Source organism: Oncorhynchus clarkii, chromosome 20 (genome assembly GCF_045791955.1).
Source record: "Oncorhynchus clarkii lewisi isolate Uvic-CL-2024 chromosome 20, UVic_Ocla_1.0, whole genome shotgun sequence".
Lineage (NCBI taxonomy): Eukaryota > Metazoa > Chordata > Actinopteri > Salmoniformes > Salmonidae > Oncorhynchus > Oncorhynchus clarkii.
In genome coordinates, this window is record NC_092166.1 from 3,383,175 (window position 1) to 3,400,965 (window position 17,791).

The 17,791-nt window shown below is 43.5% G+C and overlaps 1 protein-coding gene across 1 annotated transcript in view; it reads left to right on the forward strand.

Moving 5' to 3' along the window:
• The first annotated feature begins 302 nt into the window (after positions 1-302).
• The window catches only part of LOC139376512 (piezo-type mechanosensitive ion channel component 2-like), a 178,450-nt gene continuing 160,961 nt past the window's right edge, over positions 303-17,791 (forward strand). Inside the window, exons 1-2 of the mRNA XM_071119199.1 lie at positions 303-366; positions 5,500-5,595. Of these exons, the coding sequence (XP_070975300.1) occupies positions 303-366; positions 5,500-5,595 (160 nt within the window). The remainder of the gene's footprint in view (positions 367-5,499; positions 5,596-17,791) is intronic.

Below are 17,791 nucleotides of genomic sequence, written 5' to 3' on the forward strand. Positions count from 1 at the left end.
TCAAAACAGAAGTCGGAAAGTCACATTTCACCAATGCGTTAAAGCCTGGGTTTGACCAACTGAAAAGGGATTTAGTTGAATAATAACGTTACCGTGTTCCGTGACGGCTGTGGTCTATATGGTACTGCATTCTTTCCTTTAAAAATGTTACATTTTGGCGTAAAATGTTGGTTACATATGACCAAATAAATTGTTGACCATTTGGAGTCTGAGGACTTTACTAGAAGGGATGCCAGACAACCAACGTGCGTGAGACCATCCTCTCCCCTTGTACCTGGTGGTAATACCGACTGGCCAACGCGATGGCGTCCGAGGTGGTCTGCGGGCTGATCTTCAGATTGCTTCTTCCGATATGTTTAGCAACAGGTACGTTTAATGCATAAAAAGGTACCGCATCTAATGCGCATCTAATGCGCCATCCAAATAGTCATGAAAACAGTCTTTAAAAAAACCTCACAGGCATTGCAGATGACAGCCTGCAACAAAATATTAGTTGTTGCCCTAATAATAACAGTCATACTTTTATGAAGGAATTTATATATATATATATATATTTAAAACGTTACAGTAGGCTAATCAATGTCTGGGTACTGTGTTACAGGTTTGTGGTTCTTGTTGGATAAGTAATGACACAAGAATTCAGTCGTCTTTGATTTTGTACTAACCACTGAAATCCATTTATCTATGGAAAACCTCCTAATATGAGCACGTATTACTTCACAGGGGCGGTTGTGCGTTACATTTATTTATGGAAAACCCCCTAATATGAGCACGTATTACTTCACAGGGGCGGTTGTGCGTTACATTTATTTATGGAAAACCCCCTAATATGAGCACGTATTACTTCACAGGGGCGGTTGTGCGTTACATTTATTTATGGAAAAACCCCTAATATGAGCACGTATTACTTCACAGGGGCGGTTGTGCGTTACATTTATTTATGGAAAACCCAATAATATGAGCACGTATTACTTCACAGGGGCGGTTGTGCGTTACATTTATTTATGGGAAAACCCCCTAATATGAGCACGTATTACTTCACAGGGGCGGTTGTGCGTTACATTTATTTATGGAAAAACCCCTAATATGAGCACGTATTACTTCACAGGGGCGGTTGTGCGTTACATTTATTTATGGAAAACACCCTAATATGAGCACGTATTACTTCACAGGGGCGGTTGTGCGTAACACACTGCAACCTTTCAGTCGTATTCCATTACTTTTCTGCTCCAAGTTAATATCTGAAATAGAAAAATGTTTATTGATTGGCAGGTCAGGAAAAATGTGTCTTAGGTTACTTGATAAAGTTCATATCTTTTCCCATTCCTTCACCAAATGTTCAGACTAGAACGGCCCTATTGCTGTGACATGAACTGCGTATGGACGTCATGTGGAATTGATCTTGAGCGCCTTTTGGAGCCGTTTTATTTCTCCAAGCATCTGAAAAACAACTATGTGAGATTTAAAGTACCACATATTATACCATTTGGTTGTAACGTATTTATTACCATGAAATAATTAGGAGATTGCTTTGAGTTCATCTATTTTGAAGAGGCTTATTCAGTGTCAAAAACATTAAACTAAATGATGGATTTTTTAATTGTATTTCTCAACCACAAGTATAATTTGTAGTAGACCATATTACTGTAAACATTGGACCAGTAACTAGGGGGTAGGTAGACAGGTGGACCAGTAACTAGGGGGTAGGTAGACAGGTGGACCAGTAACTAGGGGGTAGGTAGACAGGTGGACCAGTAACTAGGGGGTAGGTAGACAGGTGGACCAGTAACTAGGGGTGGGTAGGTAGTAGCGGTGCGTGGGTAAAATCACTGGGGACGCCAATCCCTCCCTCCCCAAGAAGAAACCATAATGTTAATACTATGTACTGTGATAATTGCGTTGTTTTCTCTATAACCTGTTAGTTCATCTGCCTGACACCGTGATATTTAGGTCTAAAGCCGAGACAATAAGAAGACACAGTGGCAGAATAAATTCAATCACACCTTTGTTTCATCACAAAACCAGAGCAACCTCTGTCTGGTGGAGTCCACAAAGCATATTGTAACACACAGTTACATGACCTACAGAATAGTCAAGCAAGGTAATGTTTCAGACATTTTCGGACCACTAAACAACTATTGATTTAGAACCACAGAGAGTTGCTGCAAGTCACGAAGAAAACCAGAGCTGCCTCCACTATTCCAGCACCATTTCAACAACAGGAGCTGCCTCCACTATTCCAGCACCATTTCAACAACAGGAGCTGCCTCCACTATTCCAGCACCATTTCAACAACAGGAGCTGCCTCCACTATTCCAGCACCATTTCAACAACAGGAGGTGCCTCCACTATTCCAGCACCATTTCAACAACAGGAGGTGCCTCCACTATTCCAGCACCATTTCAACAACAGGAGGTGCCTCCACTATTCCAGCACCATTTCAACAACAGGAGGTGCCTCCACTATTCCAGCACCATTTCAACAACAGGAGGTGCCTCCACTATTCCAGCACCATTTCAACAACAGGAGGTGCCTCCACTATTCCAGCACCATTTCAACAACAGGAGGTGCCTCCACTATTCCAGCACCATTTCAACAACAGGAGGTGCCTCCACTATTCCAGCACCATTTCAACAACAGGAGGTGCCTCCACTATTCCAGCACCATTTCAACAACAGGAGGTGCCTCCACTATTCCAGCACCATTTCAACAACAGGAGGTGCCTCCACTATTCCAGCACCATTTCAACAACAGGAGCTGCCTCCACTATTCCAGCACCATTTCAACAAGAGGAGGTGCCTCCACTATTCCAGCACCATTTCAACTTCAACATTTCAACATCACCAAATCACCTCTGCTTAGTCTCATACAGTGACAACTTAAAGATACCAAAAACTATTTAGTCCAACATAAGCTAAATATGATGTGGCTGTCCATGGTTCTGATTTCTGTGTGTGTGTGTGTGTGTGTGTGTGTGTGTGTGTGTGTGTGTGTGTGTGTGTGTGTGTGTGTGTGTGTGTGTGTGTGTGTGTGTGTGTGTGTGTGCGCTCGTTCTTGCAAGTATAGAAAACACGTTGACTCTAGGGTTTAGGAGTGGAATTAGGAGGAGAGGCCTCATTTAACTCAGTAAATTCCTCAGGTTTTTAGCCATGTTTCAGACAGGCCAATCACATCATGTTTATGATCAGTGAATAGTTCATTGACTATGACTATCTTGAAAGTGAGGGATACAACATTAAGTAGCCCTATTATCACAACCTCTTTCACTTATCGACAAATTCTATCTTTTGGGAGGGGCAGAAAACAGTTTTCAACCAGCGATTGAGTTGTGAGACTGCTGTAGAGCTCATCACTCCCCCTAACTGGGAGGGGGCCAGAGACAATTACTCGATGCCGACACATCTTTCTAGCTGATTTACACGCTGAAGCTATGTTGCGCTTGGTGACCGGGTGGAGGAGAGGCCAGAGAAGGCTCGGCCTCTGACTCCGTAACGGGTGGAGGAGAGATCAGAGAAGGCTCGGCCTCTGACTCCGTAACGGGTGGAGGAGAGGCCAGAGAAGGCTCGGCCTCTGACTCCGTAACGGGTGGAGGAGAGATCAGAGAAGGCTCGGCCTCAGACTCCGACTCGTTGATTAATGGGGAGAACAAGTTGAACGTTTCTATCGGCTGAATGAGAGACACGCCGACAGCATTTCTTTACAGAAGTCCTGAGAAAATAGTCTGGGATTAACACTACTGCCTGAATTTACTGGTAGAACAGACACTGTTTCATCCTTTTAAACACACTAATCGTCTTTGCCTAACGATTGCGTCTGAAACCGATCTTGCTAGTCGGCTATTCTCACCATAAGGTGATAGTTCTCCCTTTCACATTATTAACATGGTAGACCTCCTCAGCATGTTAATTGTTCCTACGCTGAGTTCACATTAACACACAGAGACTGTCAGGATGATTAACCACGTCAAGTGTGTTCTCTCTGAGGCTGATATCTAACAGACTAAACAGCAATACCACAGACGTGCAGATATCTGTACGGTACATGTTCAGATATCTGTATGGTACATGTTTATCCATGTGCAGATATCTGTACGGTACATGTTCAGATACAGTGCCTTGCGAAAGTATTCGGCCCCCTTGAACTTTGCGACCTTTTGCCACATTTCAGGCTTCAAACATAAAGATATAAAACCGTATTTTTTTGTGAAGAATCAACAACAAGTGGGACACAATCATGAAGTGGAACGACATTTATTGGATATTTCAAACTTTTTTAACAAATCAAAAACTGAAAAATTGGGTGTGCAAAATTATTATCCATGTGCAGATATCTGGATGGTACATGTTCAGCCATGTGCAGATATCTGTATGGTACATGTTCAGCCATGTTCAGATATCTGTATCGTACATGTTCATCCATGTGCAGATATCTGTATGGTACATACTCAGCCATGTGCAGATATCTGTATGGTACATGTTCAGATATCTGTATGGTACATGTTCAGATATCTGTATGGTACATGTTCAGATATCTGTATGGTACATGTTCATCCATGTTCAGATATCTGTATGGTACATGTTCATCCATGTTCAGATATATGTATGGTACATACTCAGCCATGTGCAGATATCTGTATGGTACATGTTCAGATATATGTATGGTACATGTTCAGATATCGGTATGGTACATGTTCATCCATGTTCAGATATCTGTATGGTACATGTTAATCCATGTGCAGACATCTGTATGGTACATGTTCAGACATGTGCATATATCGGTATGGTACATGTTCAGCCATGTGCAGATATCTGTATGGTACATGTTCAGATATATGTATGGTACATGTTCACCCATGTGCAGATATCTGTATGGTACATGTTCAGATGTCTGTATGGTACATGTGCAGATATCTGTATGGTACATGTTCACCCATGTGCATATATCTGTATGGTACATGTTCAGCCATGTCCATATATCTGTATGGTACATGTTCAGATATCTGTATGGTACATGTTCAGATGTTTGTATGGTACATGTTCAGCCATGTTCAGATATATGTATGGTACATGTTCAGATATCTGTATGGTACATGTCCAGCCATGTCCAGATATATGTATGGTACATGTTCAGCCATGCGCATATATATGTATGATACATGTTCAGATATCTGTATGGTACATGTTCAGCCACGTGCAGATATATGTGTGGTACATTTGCAGATATCTGTATGGTACATGTTCAGATATCTGTATGGTACATGTTCAGCCGTGTGCAGATATCTGTATGGTACATGTTCAGCCATGTTCAGATATCTGTATGGTACATGTTCAGATATCTGTATGGTACATGTTTAGCCATGTGCAGATATCTGTATGTCTTTATATGTCTCTGGTCAATACTGTGTGAAATTCAACATTTCAATTCTGTTAAATATGTTGGTTTTACTTTAATGTCACTACTTTTGAGTGAATTACTAATATCTGTGTGTGTCTGTTACAGCTTGTTTGTTCCGGTACAATGGGCTATCATTCGTCTACCTCATCTACCTCCTCCTTATTCCCCTTTTCTCTGAGCCCACCAGCACAACCATGCAGGGTAAGTCCCCCTCTTTCTCTATCACCCTCTTCGCTCTACCTCTTCCTCGTCCTCCTTTACCACCTCCTCTATCTCCTCCTCTACCTCTGCCTCTACCTCCTCCTCTACCTCATCTTCATCCTCCTCTACCTCCTCTTCATACTCCTCTACCTCCTCCTCCTCTTCATACTCCTCTACCACCTCCTCTACCTCCTCCTCCTCTACCTCATCTTCATCCTCCTCTACCTCCTCTTCATACTCCTCTACCTCCTCCTCCTCTACTACCTCCTCCTCTATCTCCCCTACCTCCTCCTCCTCTACCTCCTCCTCATCCTCCTCTACTACCTCCTCCTCCACCTCCTCCTCTACCTCCTCCAATACCTCCTCCTCCTCTACTACCTCCTCCTCTACCTCCTCTACCTCCCCCTCCTCTACTACCTCCTCCTCTACTACCTCCTCCTCCTCTACCTCCTCCTCCTCTACCTCCTCTACCTCCTCCTCTACCTCCTCTACTTCCTCCTCCTCTACCTCCTCTACCTCCTCCTCCTCTACCTCCTCTACCTCCTCCTCTACCTCCTCCTCCTCTACCTCATCTTCATACTCCTCTACCTCCTCCTCCTCTACCTCCTCTACCACCTCATCTACCTCCTCTTCATCTTCCTCTTCATCCTCCTCCTCATCCTCCTCTTCAGCCTCCTCTACCTCCACCACCTCCTCCCTCAACTTTTCTCTCTACCTCTTCCTCATCCTCTACCTCCTCCTCTTCTCTCTACCTCCTCCTCTTCTCTCTATCTCTTCCTCCTCATCCTCCTTTACCTCTACCTCCTCCTCTTCTCTCTACTTCTTCCTCTTCTCTCTATCTCTTCCTCCTCATCCTCCTCTACCTCTACCTCCTCTTCTCTCTACCTTCTCCTCTTCTCTATCTCTTCCTCCCCATCCTCCTCTACCTCTACCTCCTCTTCTCTATACCTTCTCTCTTCTCTCTATCTCTTCCTCCTCATCCTCCTCTACTTCTACCTCCTCTTCTCTCTACCTTCTCCTCTTCTCTCTATCTCTTCCTCCTCATCCTCCTCTACCTCCTCCTCTTCTCTCTACCTCTTCTTCTTTCTTCCTCATCCTCCTCTACCTCTACCTCCTCTTCTCTCTACCTTCTCCTCTTCTCTCTATCTCTTCCTCCTCATCCTCCTCTACCTCTACCTCCTCCTCTTCTCTCTACCTCCTCCTCATCCTCCTCTACCTCTACCTCCTCCTATTCCCTCTTTTCACAGAACCAACCAGCCTGACAATCGCCTTTGGACTTTGCCTCTAACTCTTCTCTAAACGTCACATAGTCAATGGCGCTCATAAATACATCACCTCCAGAACCAACCACCTTCACAGAATTCTCTGTTTCAGAAAAGCCAAATTGTTTTTCCTTGAGGACATGATTTCCATGGCAATGATTGGATAATGCAGCTAGTTTGGTCACTGGTTGTATGGTTTGTTCAAGAGAGAAATGTATTGCCTATTTGGGCTCCCGACAAGCGCAGCGGTCTAAGACGATGCATCTCAGTGCTTGAGACGTCACTACAGACACCGTGGTTTGTATCCAGGCTGTATCACAACCGGCCGTGATTGGGAGTCACGTAGGGTGGCACACAATTGGCCCAGAGTCGTCCGGGTTAGGGTTTGGCCGAGGTAGGCAGTCATTGTAAATAATAATTTGTTCTTAACTTGCTTGCCTAGTTAAATAAAGGTTCCTTTAAAATGTAAAACATGTATTATTCAATTGAATTGAGAGAGGGGTTCTCAGAATTTAGATGAGGAGAACTGATGTAAAAGCTACTCAGCTGTTTTGAACAGAAAAGGTCATAAGGAGATCTAAGAGGTCAATGCTTAGTGTATTATATGTATAAGTTGTCCTGAACTTAATCGTGCAGCTGACCAATTATGACATGAGTTCTGGGTTAACTTAGAATACAGAGTCCTCTTGATCTCTCCTCTGGCCCAGTGCGGTTTAGTGTGGCATTGTGGTCATGAAAAGAGCCTAGAGACAGGTATTCCTTCCTATACCACAGAAGGATAGTAAACCGGATGGTTTAGACGGTTAGAACAGGTGGAATGGAGGGATAGAGTACAGTATGGAGGAAGGGATGATGGAATGGAGGGATAGAGTACAGTATGGAGGAAGGGGTGATGGAATGGAGGGATAGAGTACAGTATGGAGGAAGGGATGATGGAATGGAGGGATAGAGGACAGTATGGAGGAAGGAGAGAGAGAGGAGAGTCTTTAAAGTGTACTACTTACCGTCTCATCAATAGGTAATGAGAGAAGAAGACTTCTGAAAGGTAATGTCAGGGAATGCATGACTTCAGGGTCACATGGTGTCACATAGGTCAGTCCAACACTATAGTTCTCCCCTCTGCCTGTAAAGATGTGAAGGTGGGGTCCTGTTGGGGTCCTACCCCCATCCTCTACATATAGACTCTATTGAACATCCTGATCCTACCTCCATCCTCTACACATAGACTCTATTGAGCATCCTGGTCCTACCCTCATCCTCTACATATAGACTCTATTGAACATCCTGGTCCTACCCCCATCCTCTACATATAGACTCTATTGAACATCCTGATCCTACCTCCATCCTCTACACATAGACTCTATTGAGCATCCTGGTCCTACCCTCATCCTCTACATATAGACTCTATTGAACATCCTGGTCCTACCCCCATCCTCTACATATAGACTATATTGAACATACTGGTCCTACCCTCATCCTCTACATATAGACTCTATTGAACATCCTGGTCCTACCCTCATCCTCTACATATAGACTCTATTGAACATCCTGGTCCTACCCTCATCCTCTACATATAGACTCTATTGAGCATCCTGGTCCTACCCTCATCCTCTACACATAGACTCTATTGAACATCCTGGTCCTACCCTCATCCTCTACATCCTCTCTATTGAACATCCTGGTCCTAACCTCATCCTCTACATATAGACTCTATTGAGCATCCTGGTCCTACCCTCATCCTCTACATCCTCTCTATTGAACATCCTGGTCCTACCCTCATCCTCTACATATAGACTCTATTGAACATCCTGGTCCTACCCTCATCCTCTACATATAGACTCTATTGAGCATCCTGGTCCTACCCTCATCCTCTACATATAGACTCTATTGAACATCCTGATCCTACCTCCATCCTCTACACATAGACTCTATTGAGCATCCTGGTCCTACCCTCATCCTCTACATATAGACTCTATTGAACATCCTGATCCTACCTCCATCCTCTACACATAGACTCTATTGAGCATCCTGGTCCTACCCTCATCCTCTACATATAGACTCTATTGAACATCCTGGTCCTACCCCCATCCTCTACATATAGACTCTATTGAACATCCTGGTCCTACCTCCATCCTCTACACATAGACTCTATTGAGCATCCTGGTCCTAACCTCATCCTCTACATATAGACTCTATTGAACATCCTGGTCCTACCCTCATCCTCTACACATAGACTCTATTGAACATCCTGGTCCTACCCTCATCCTCTACACATAGACTCTATTGAGCATCCTGGTCCTATCCCCATCCTCTACACATAGACTCTATTGAGCATCCTGGTCCTACCCCCATGGCCCATCCTCTACACATAGACTCTATTGAACATCCTGGTCCTACCCCCATCCTCTACATATAGACTCTATTGAGCATCCTGGTCCTACCCTCATCCTCTACATATAGACTCTATTGAGCATCCTGGTCCTACCCCCATCCTCTACACATAGACTCTATTGAGCATCCTGGTCCTACTCCCATCCTCTACACATAGACTCTATTGAACATCCTGGTCCTACCTCCATCCTCTACATATAGACTCTATTGAACCTCCTGGTCCTACCCCCATGGCCCATCCTCTACACATAGACTCTATTGAGCATCCTGGTGAAGTATAGCAGACAAACATAAAGATTCAAGCAGCCATGCTGGGGTTCAAGCTTTGGCCTCATAGCACCAGCATCAGGACAAATTTGACACATTTTACATACGATGAACTACTTCTGTACTCAATATCACACTTGCCAAATATCAGAACTCGAACAGCTAGATTCATATCCCTGAGCATGTGTGCTAAATTTCATCACTCTGAGTCAAACATGTAAACAGGTGTATTTTATAGCGCCACCGTGTGGTCGATCTGAATGTGCTTAGATATGTTAAATCTGAGTGTTTGGAACATGTGTACCAAGTTTTGTAACAATACGAATATCTGTGTCTGATTTATATGCATTTTGGTGCCAGACTACGCCCATGTGATTGTCTTTTGATGAGTATGGCCCATCTTGTTTGAAATACTAGCCTGGAAAATGTTGCGTTGGTCCATGTATGCAATATATCAAGTTTCGAGCAAATCAGTCTTTCGGTGTGAAAGGAGTCGTGTTTTAAGTGTTATTCACAATTGAAAAAGGTGGAAAATCCAACATGGCGGACCTTATTTTGTTCCTTGTTAGAGAGAGGGACCTATGTACCAAATTTCACGACTCTGCGTTTCACGGGGTGAGGAGTGCGAGCTATCAAAGATAGCATTTTCAATTGGCATGAAATAAGACGATGTGGCCCCATGGCCCTTTACCATCCTGCCCGGTTGCATCCTGCTGGGCCTTACCCAGGCCTTACCCAAGCCTTACCCAGGTCTTACCCAGGCCTTACCCAGGCCTTACCCAAGCCTTACCCAGGTCTTACCCAAGCCTTACCCAGGCCTTACCCAGGCCTTACCCAAGCCTTACCCAGGTCTTACCCAAGCCTTACCCAGGTCTTACCCAGGCCTTACCCAGGCCTTACCCAGGCCTTACCCAGGTCTTACTCAGGCCTTATCCAGGCCTTACCCAGGCCTTACCCAGGTCTTACTCAGGCCTTATCCAGACCTTACCCAGGTCTTACCCAGGCCTTACCCAGGCCTTATCCAGGCCTTATCCAGGTCTTACCCAGGCCTTACCGAGGCCTTACCCAGGTCTTACCCAGGCCTTATCCAGGCCTTACCCAGGTCTTACCCAGGCCTTAACCAGGTCTTACCCAGGCCTTACCCAGGTCTTACCCAGGCCTTACCCAGGCCTTACCCAGGTCTTATCCAGGCCTTACCCAGGTCTTACCCAGGCCTTACCCAGGTCTTACTCAGGCCTTATCCAGGTCTTACCCAGGCCTTACCCAGGTCTTACTCAGGCCTTATCCAGGCCTTACCCAGGTCTTACTCAGGCCTTATCCAGGCCTTACCCAGGTCTTACCCAGGCCTTACCCAGGCCTTATCCAGGCCTTACCCAGGTCTTACTCAGGCCTTACCCAGGCCTTACCCAGGCCTTACCCAGGTCTTACCCAGGTCTTACTCAGGCCTTATCCAGGCCTTACTCAGGTCTTACCCAGGCCTTATCCAGGCCTTACCCAGGTCTTACCCAGGTCTTATCCAGGCCTTACCCAGGTCTTACCCAGGCCTTACCCAGGTCGTACTCAGGCCTTAACCAGGTCTTACCCAGGCCTTACCCAGGTCTTACCCAGGCCTTACCCAGGCCTTACCCAGGCCTTACCCAGGTCTTATCCAGGCCTTACCCAGGTCTTACCCAGGCCTTACCCAGGTCTTACTCAGGCCTTATCCAGGTCTTACCCAGGCCTTACCCAGGCCTTACCCAGGTCTTACTCAGGCCTTATCCAGGCCTTACTCAGGTCTTACCCAGGACTTATCCAGGCCTTACCCAGGTCTTACCCAGGCCTTACCCAGGTCTTACCCAGGCCTTACCATCTCACAGGAATTCGCTTGTTTTTCACAACCTTTTTACCGCAACTGGAATATCAATAATACGGCATCCAATATTATGGTTTCACCAAGCTGCCCGGACCCCTAACTATTTACCAATATTATGGTTTCACCAAGCTGCTTGGACCCCTAACTATTTACCAATATTACAGCATCCAATATTATGGTTTCACAAAGCTGCTTGGACCCCTAACTATTTACCAATATTATTGTTTCACCAAGCTGCTTGGACCCCTAACTATTTACCAATATTACAGCATCCAATATTATGGTTTCACCAAGCTGCTTGGACCCCTAACTATTTACCAATATTATGGTTTCACCAAGCTGCTTGGACCCCTAACTATTTACCAATATTATGGTTTCACCAAGCTGCCCGGACCCCTAACTATTTACCAATATTATGGTTTCACCAAGCTGCTTGGACCCCTAACTATTTACCAATATTATGGTTTCACCAAGCTGCTTGGACCCCTAACTATTTACCAATATTATGGTTTCACCAAGCTGCTTGGACCCCTAACTATTTACCAATATTATGGTTTCACCAAGCTGCTTGGACCCCTAACTATTTACCAATATTATCGTTTCACCAAGCTGCTTGGACCCCTAACTATTTACCAATATTATCGTTTCACCAAGCTGCTTGGACCCCTAACTATTTACCAATATTATGGCATCCAATATTATGGTTTCACCAAGCTGCCCGGACCCCTAACTATTTACCAATATTATGGTTTCACCAAGCTGCTTGGACCCCTAACTATTTACCAATATTACAGCATCCAATATTATGGTTTCACCAAGCTGCCCGGACCCCTAACTATTTACCAATATTACGGTTTCACCAAGCTGCTTGGACCCCTAACTATTTACCAATATTATGGTTTCACCAAGCTGCTTGGACCCCTAACTATTTACCAATATTATGGTTTCACCAAGCTGCCCGGACCCCTAACTATTTACCAATATTATGGTTTCACCAAGCTGCCCGGACCCCTAACTATTTACCAATATTATGGTTTCACCAAGCTGCTTGGACCCCTAACTATTTACCAATATTATGGCATCCAATATTATGGTTTCACAAAGCTGCTTGGACCCCTAACTATTTACCAATATTATGGTTTCACCAAGCTGCTTGGACCCCTAACTATTTACCAATATTACAGCATCCAATATTATGGTTTCACCAAGCTGCTTGGACCCCTAACTATTTACCAATATTATGGTTTCACCAAGCTGCTTGGACCCCTAACTATTTACCAATATTATTGTTTCACCAAGCTGCTTGGACCCCTAACTATTTACCAATATTACAGCATCCAATATTATGGTTTCACCAAGCTGCTTGGACCCCTAACTATTTACCAATATTATGGTTTCACCAAGCTGCTTGGACCCCTAACTATTTACCAATATTATGGTTTCACCAAGCTGCCTGGACCCCTAACTATTTACCAATATTATGGTTTCACCAAGCTGCTTGGACCCCTAACTATTTACCAATATTGTGGTTTCACCAAGCTGCTTGGACCTCTAACTATTTACCAATATTGTGGTTTCACCAAGCTGCTTGAACCCCTAACTATTTACCAATATTATGGTTTCACCAAGCTGCTTGGACCCCTGACTATTTACCAATATTATGGTTTCACCAAGCTGCCCGAACCCCTAAATATTTACCAATTTTATGGTTTCACCAAGCTGCTTGGACCCCTAACTATTTACCAATATTATGGTTTCACCAAGCTGCCCGAACCCCTAACTATTTACCAATATTATGGTTTCACCAAGCTGCTTGGACCCCTAACTATTTACCAATATTATGGTTTCACCAAGCTGCACGGACCCCTAACTATTTACCAATATTATGGTTTCACCAAGCTGCTTGGACCCCTAACTATTTACCAATATTATGGCATCCAATATTATGGTTTCACCAAGCTGCCCGGACCCCTAACTATTTACCAATATTATGGTTTCACCAAGCTGCTTGGACCCCTAACTATTTACCAATATTACAGCATCCAATATTATGGTTTCACCAAGCTGCCCGGACCCCTAACTATTTACCAATATTACGGTTTCACCAAGCTGCTTGGACCCCTAACTATTTACCAATATTATGGTTTCACCAAGCTGCTTGGACCCCTAACTATTTACCAATATTATGGTTTCACCAAGCTGCCCGGACCCCTAACTATTTACCAATATTATGGTTTCACCAAGCTGCCCGGACCCCTAACTATTTACCAATATTATGGTTTCACCAAGCTGCTTGGACCCCTAACTATTTACCAATATTATGGCATCCAATATTATGGTTTCACAAAGCTGCTTGGACCCCTAACTATTTACCAATATTATGGTTTCACCAAGCTGCTTGGACCCCTAACTATTTACCAATATTACAGCATCCAATATTATGGTTTCACCAAGCTGCTTGGACCCCTAACTATTTACCAATATTATGGTTTCACCAAGCTGCTTGGACCCCTAACTATTTACCAATATTATTGTTTCACCAAGCTGCTTGGACCCCTAACTATTTACCAATATTACAGCATCCAATATTATGGTTTCACCAAGCTGCTTGGACCCCTAACTATTTACCAATATTATGGTTTCACCAAGCTGCTTGGACCCCTAACTATTTACCAATATTATGGTTTCACCAAGCTGCCTGGACCCCTAACTATTTACCAATATTATGGTTTCACCAAGCTGCTTGGACCCCTAACTATTTACCAATATTGTGGTTTCACCAAGCTGCTTGGACCTCTAACTATTTACCAATATTGTGGTTTCACCAAGCTGCTTGAACCCCTAACTATTTACCAATATTATGGTTTCACCAAGCTGCTTGGACCCCTGACTATTTACCAATATTATGGTTTCACCAAGCTGCCCGAACCCCTAAATATTTACCAATTTTATGGTTTCACCAAGCTGCTTGGACCCCTAACTATTTACCAATATTATGGTTTCACCAAGCTGCCCGAACCCCTAACTATTTACCAATATTATGGTTTCACCAAGCTGCTTGGACCCCTAACTATTTACCAATATTATGGTTTCACCAAGCTGCACGGACCCCTAACTATTTACCAATATTATGGTTTCACCAAGCTGCTTGGACCCCTAACTATTTACCAATATTACAGCATCCAATATTATGGTTTCACCAAGCTGCTTGGACCCCTAACTATTTACCAATATTATGGTTTCACCAAGCTGCTTGGACCCCTAACTATTTACCAATATTATGGTTTCACCAAGCTGCTTGGACCCCTAACTATTTACCAATGTTATGGTTTCACCAAGCTGCTTGGACCCCTAACTATTTACCAATATTATGGTTTCACCAAGCTGCTTGGACCCCTAACTATTTACCAATATTATCGTTTCACCAAGCTGCTTGGACCCCTAACTATTTACCAATATTATCGTTTCACCAAGCTGCTTGGACCCCTAACTATTTACCAATATTATGGCATCCAATATTATGGTTTCACCAAGCTGCCCGGACCCCTAACTATTTACCAATATTATGGTTTCACCAAGCTGCTTGGACCCCTAACTATTTACCAATATTACAGCATCCAATATTATGGTTTCACCAAGCTGCCCGGACCCCTAACTATTTACCAATATTACGGTTTCACCAAGCTGCTTGGACCCCTAACTATTTACCAATATTATGGTTTCACCAAGCTGCTTGGACCCCTAACTATTTACCAATATTATGGTTTCACCAAGCTGCCCGGACCCCTAACTATTTACCAATATTATGGTTTCACCAAGCTGCCCGGACCCCTAACTATTTACCAATATTATGGTTTCACCAAGCTGCTTGGACCCCTAACTATTTACCAATATTATGGCATCCAATATTATGGTTTCACAAAGCTGCTTGGACCCCTAACTATTTACCAATATTATGGTTTCACCAAGCTGCTTGGACCCCTAACTATTTACCAATATTACAGCATCCAATATTATGGTTTCACCAAGCTGCTTGGACCCCTAACTATTTACCAATATTATGGTTTCACCAAGCTGCTTGGACCCCTAACTATTTACCAATATTATTGTTTCACCAAGCTGCTTGGACCCCTAACTATTTACCAATATTACAGCATCCAATATTATGGTTTCACCAAGCTGCTTGGACCCCTAACTATTTACCAATATTATGGTTTCACCAAGCTGCTTGGACCCCTAACTATTTACCAATATTATGGTTTCACCAAGCTGCCTGGACCCCTAACTATTTACCAATATTATGGTTTCACCAAGCTGCTTGGACCCCTAACTATTTACCAATATTGTGGTTTCACCAAGCTGCTTGGACCTCTAACTATTTACCAATATTGTGGTTTCACCAAGCTGCTTGAACCCCTAACTATTTACCAATATTATGGTTTCACCAAGCTGCTTGGACCCCTGACTATTTACCAATATTATGGTTTCACCAAGCTGCCCGAACCCCTAAATATTTACCAATTTTATGGTTTCACCAAGCTGCTTGGACCCCTAACTATTTACCAATATTATGGTTTCACCAAGCTGCCCGAACCCCTAACTATTTACCAATATTATGGTTTCACCAAGCTGCTTGGACCCCTAACTATTTACCAATATTATGGTTTTACCAAGCTGCACGGACCCCTAACTATTTACCAATATTATTGTTTCACCAAGCTGCTTGGACCCCTAACTATTTACAAATATTACAGCATCCAATATTATGGTTTCACCAAGCTGCTTGGACCCCTAACTATTTACCAATATTATGGTTTCACCAAGCTGCTTGGACCCCTAACTATTTACCAATATTATGGTTTTACCAAGCTGCCCGAACCCCTAACTATTTACCAATATTATGGTTTCACCAAGCTGCTTGGACCCCTAACTATTTACCAATATTATGGTTTTACCAAGCTGCACGGACCCCTAACTATTTACCAATATTATGGTTTCACCAAGCTGCTTGGACCCCTAACTATTTACCAATATTACAGCATCCAATATTATGGTTTCACCAAGCTGCTTGGACCCCTAACTATTTACCAATATTATGGTTTCACCAAGCTGCTTGGACCCCTAACTATTTACCAATATTATGGTTTCACCAAGCTGCTTGGACCCCTAACTATTACCAATATTACAGCATCCAATATTATGGTTTCACCAAGCTGCTTGGACCCCTAACTATTTACCAATATTATGGTTTCACCAAGCTGCTTGGACCCCTAACTATTTACCAATATTATGGTTTCACCAAGCTGCTTGGACCCCTAACTATTTACCAATATTATGGTTTCACCAAGCTGCTTGGACCCCTAACTATTACCAATATTACAGCATCCAATATTATGGTTTCACCAAGCTGCTTGGACCCCTAACTTTTTACCAATATTATGGTTTCACCAAGCTGCTTGGACCCCTAACTATTTACCAATATTATGGTTTCACCAAGCTGCTTGGACCCCTAACTATTTACCAATATTATGGTTTCACCAAGCTGCCTGGACCCCTAACTATTTACCAATATTATGGTTTCACCAAGCTGCTTGGACCCCTAACTATTTACCAATATTGTGGTTTCACCAAGCTGCTTGGACCCCTAACTATTTACCAATATTGTGGTTTCACCAAGCTGCTTGAACCCCTAACTATTTACCAATATTATGGTTTCACCAAGCTGCTTGGACCCCTAACTATTTACCAATATTGTGGTTTCGCCAAGCTGCTTGGACCTCTAACTATTTACCAATATTGTGGTTTCACCAAGCTGCTTGAACCCCTAACTATTTACCAATATTATGGTTTCACCAAGCTGCTTGGACCCCTGACTATTTACCTATATTATGGTTTCACCAAGCTGCACGAACCCCTAACTATTTACCAATTTTATGGTTTCACCAAGCTGCTTGGACCCCTAACTATTTACCAATATTATGGTTTCACCAAGCTGCCCGAACCCCTAACTATTTACCAATATTATGGTTTCACCAAGCTGCCCGGACCCCTAACTATTTACCAATATTATGGTTTCACCAAGTTGCCCGAACCCCTAACTATTTACCAATATTATGGTTTCACCAAGCTGCTTGGACCCCTAACTATTTACCAATATTATGGTTTCACCAAGCTGCCCGGACCCCTAACTATTTACCAATATTATGGTTTCACCAAGCTGCTTGGACCCCTAACTATTTACCAATATTATGGCATCCAATATTATGGTTTCACCAAGCTGCTTGGACCCCTGACTATTTACCTATATTATGGTTTCACCAAGCTGCACGAACCCCTAACTATTTACCAATTTTATGGTTTCACCAAGCTGCTTGGACCCCTAACTATTTACCAATATTATGGTTTCACCAAGCTGCCCGGACCC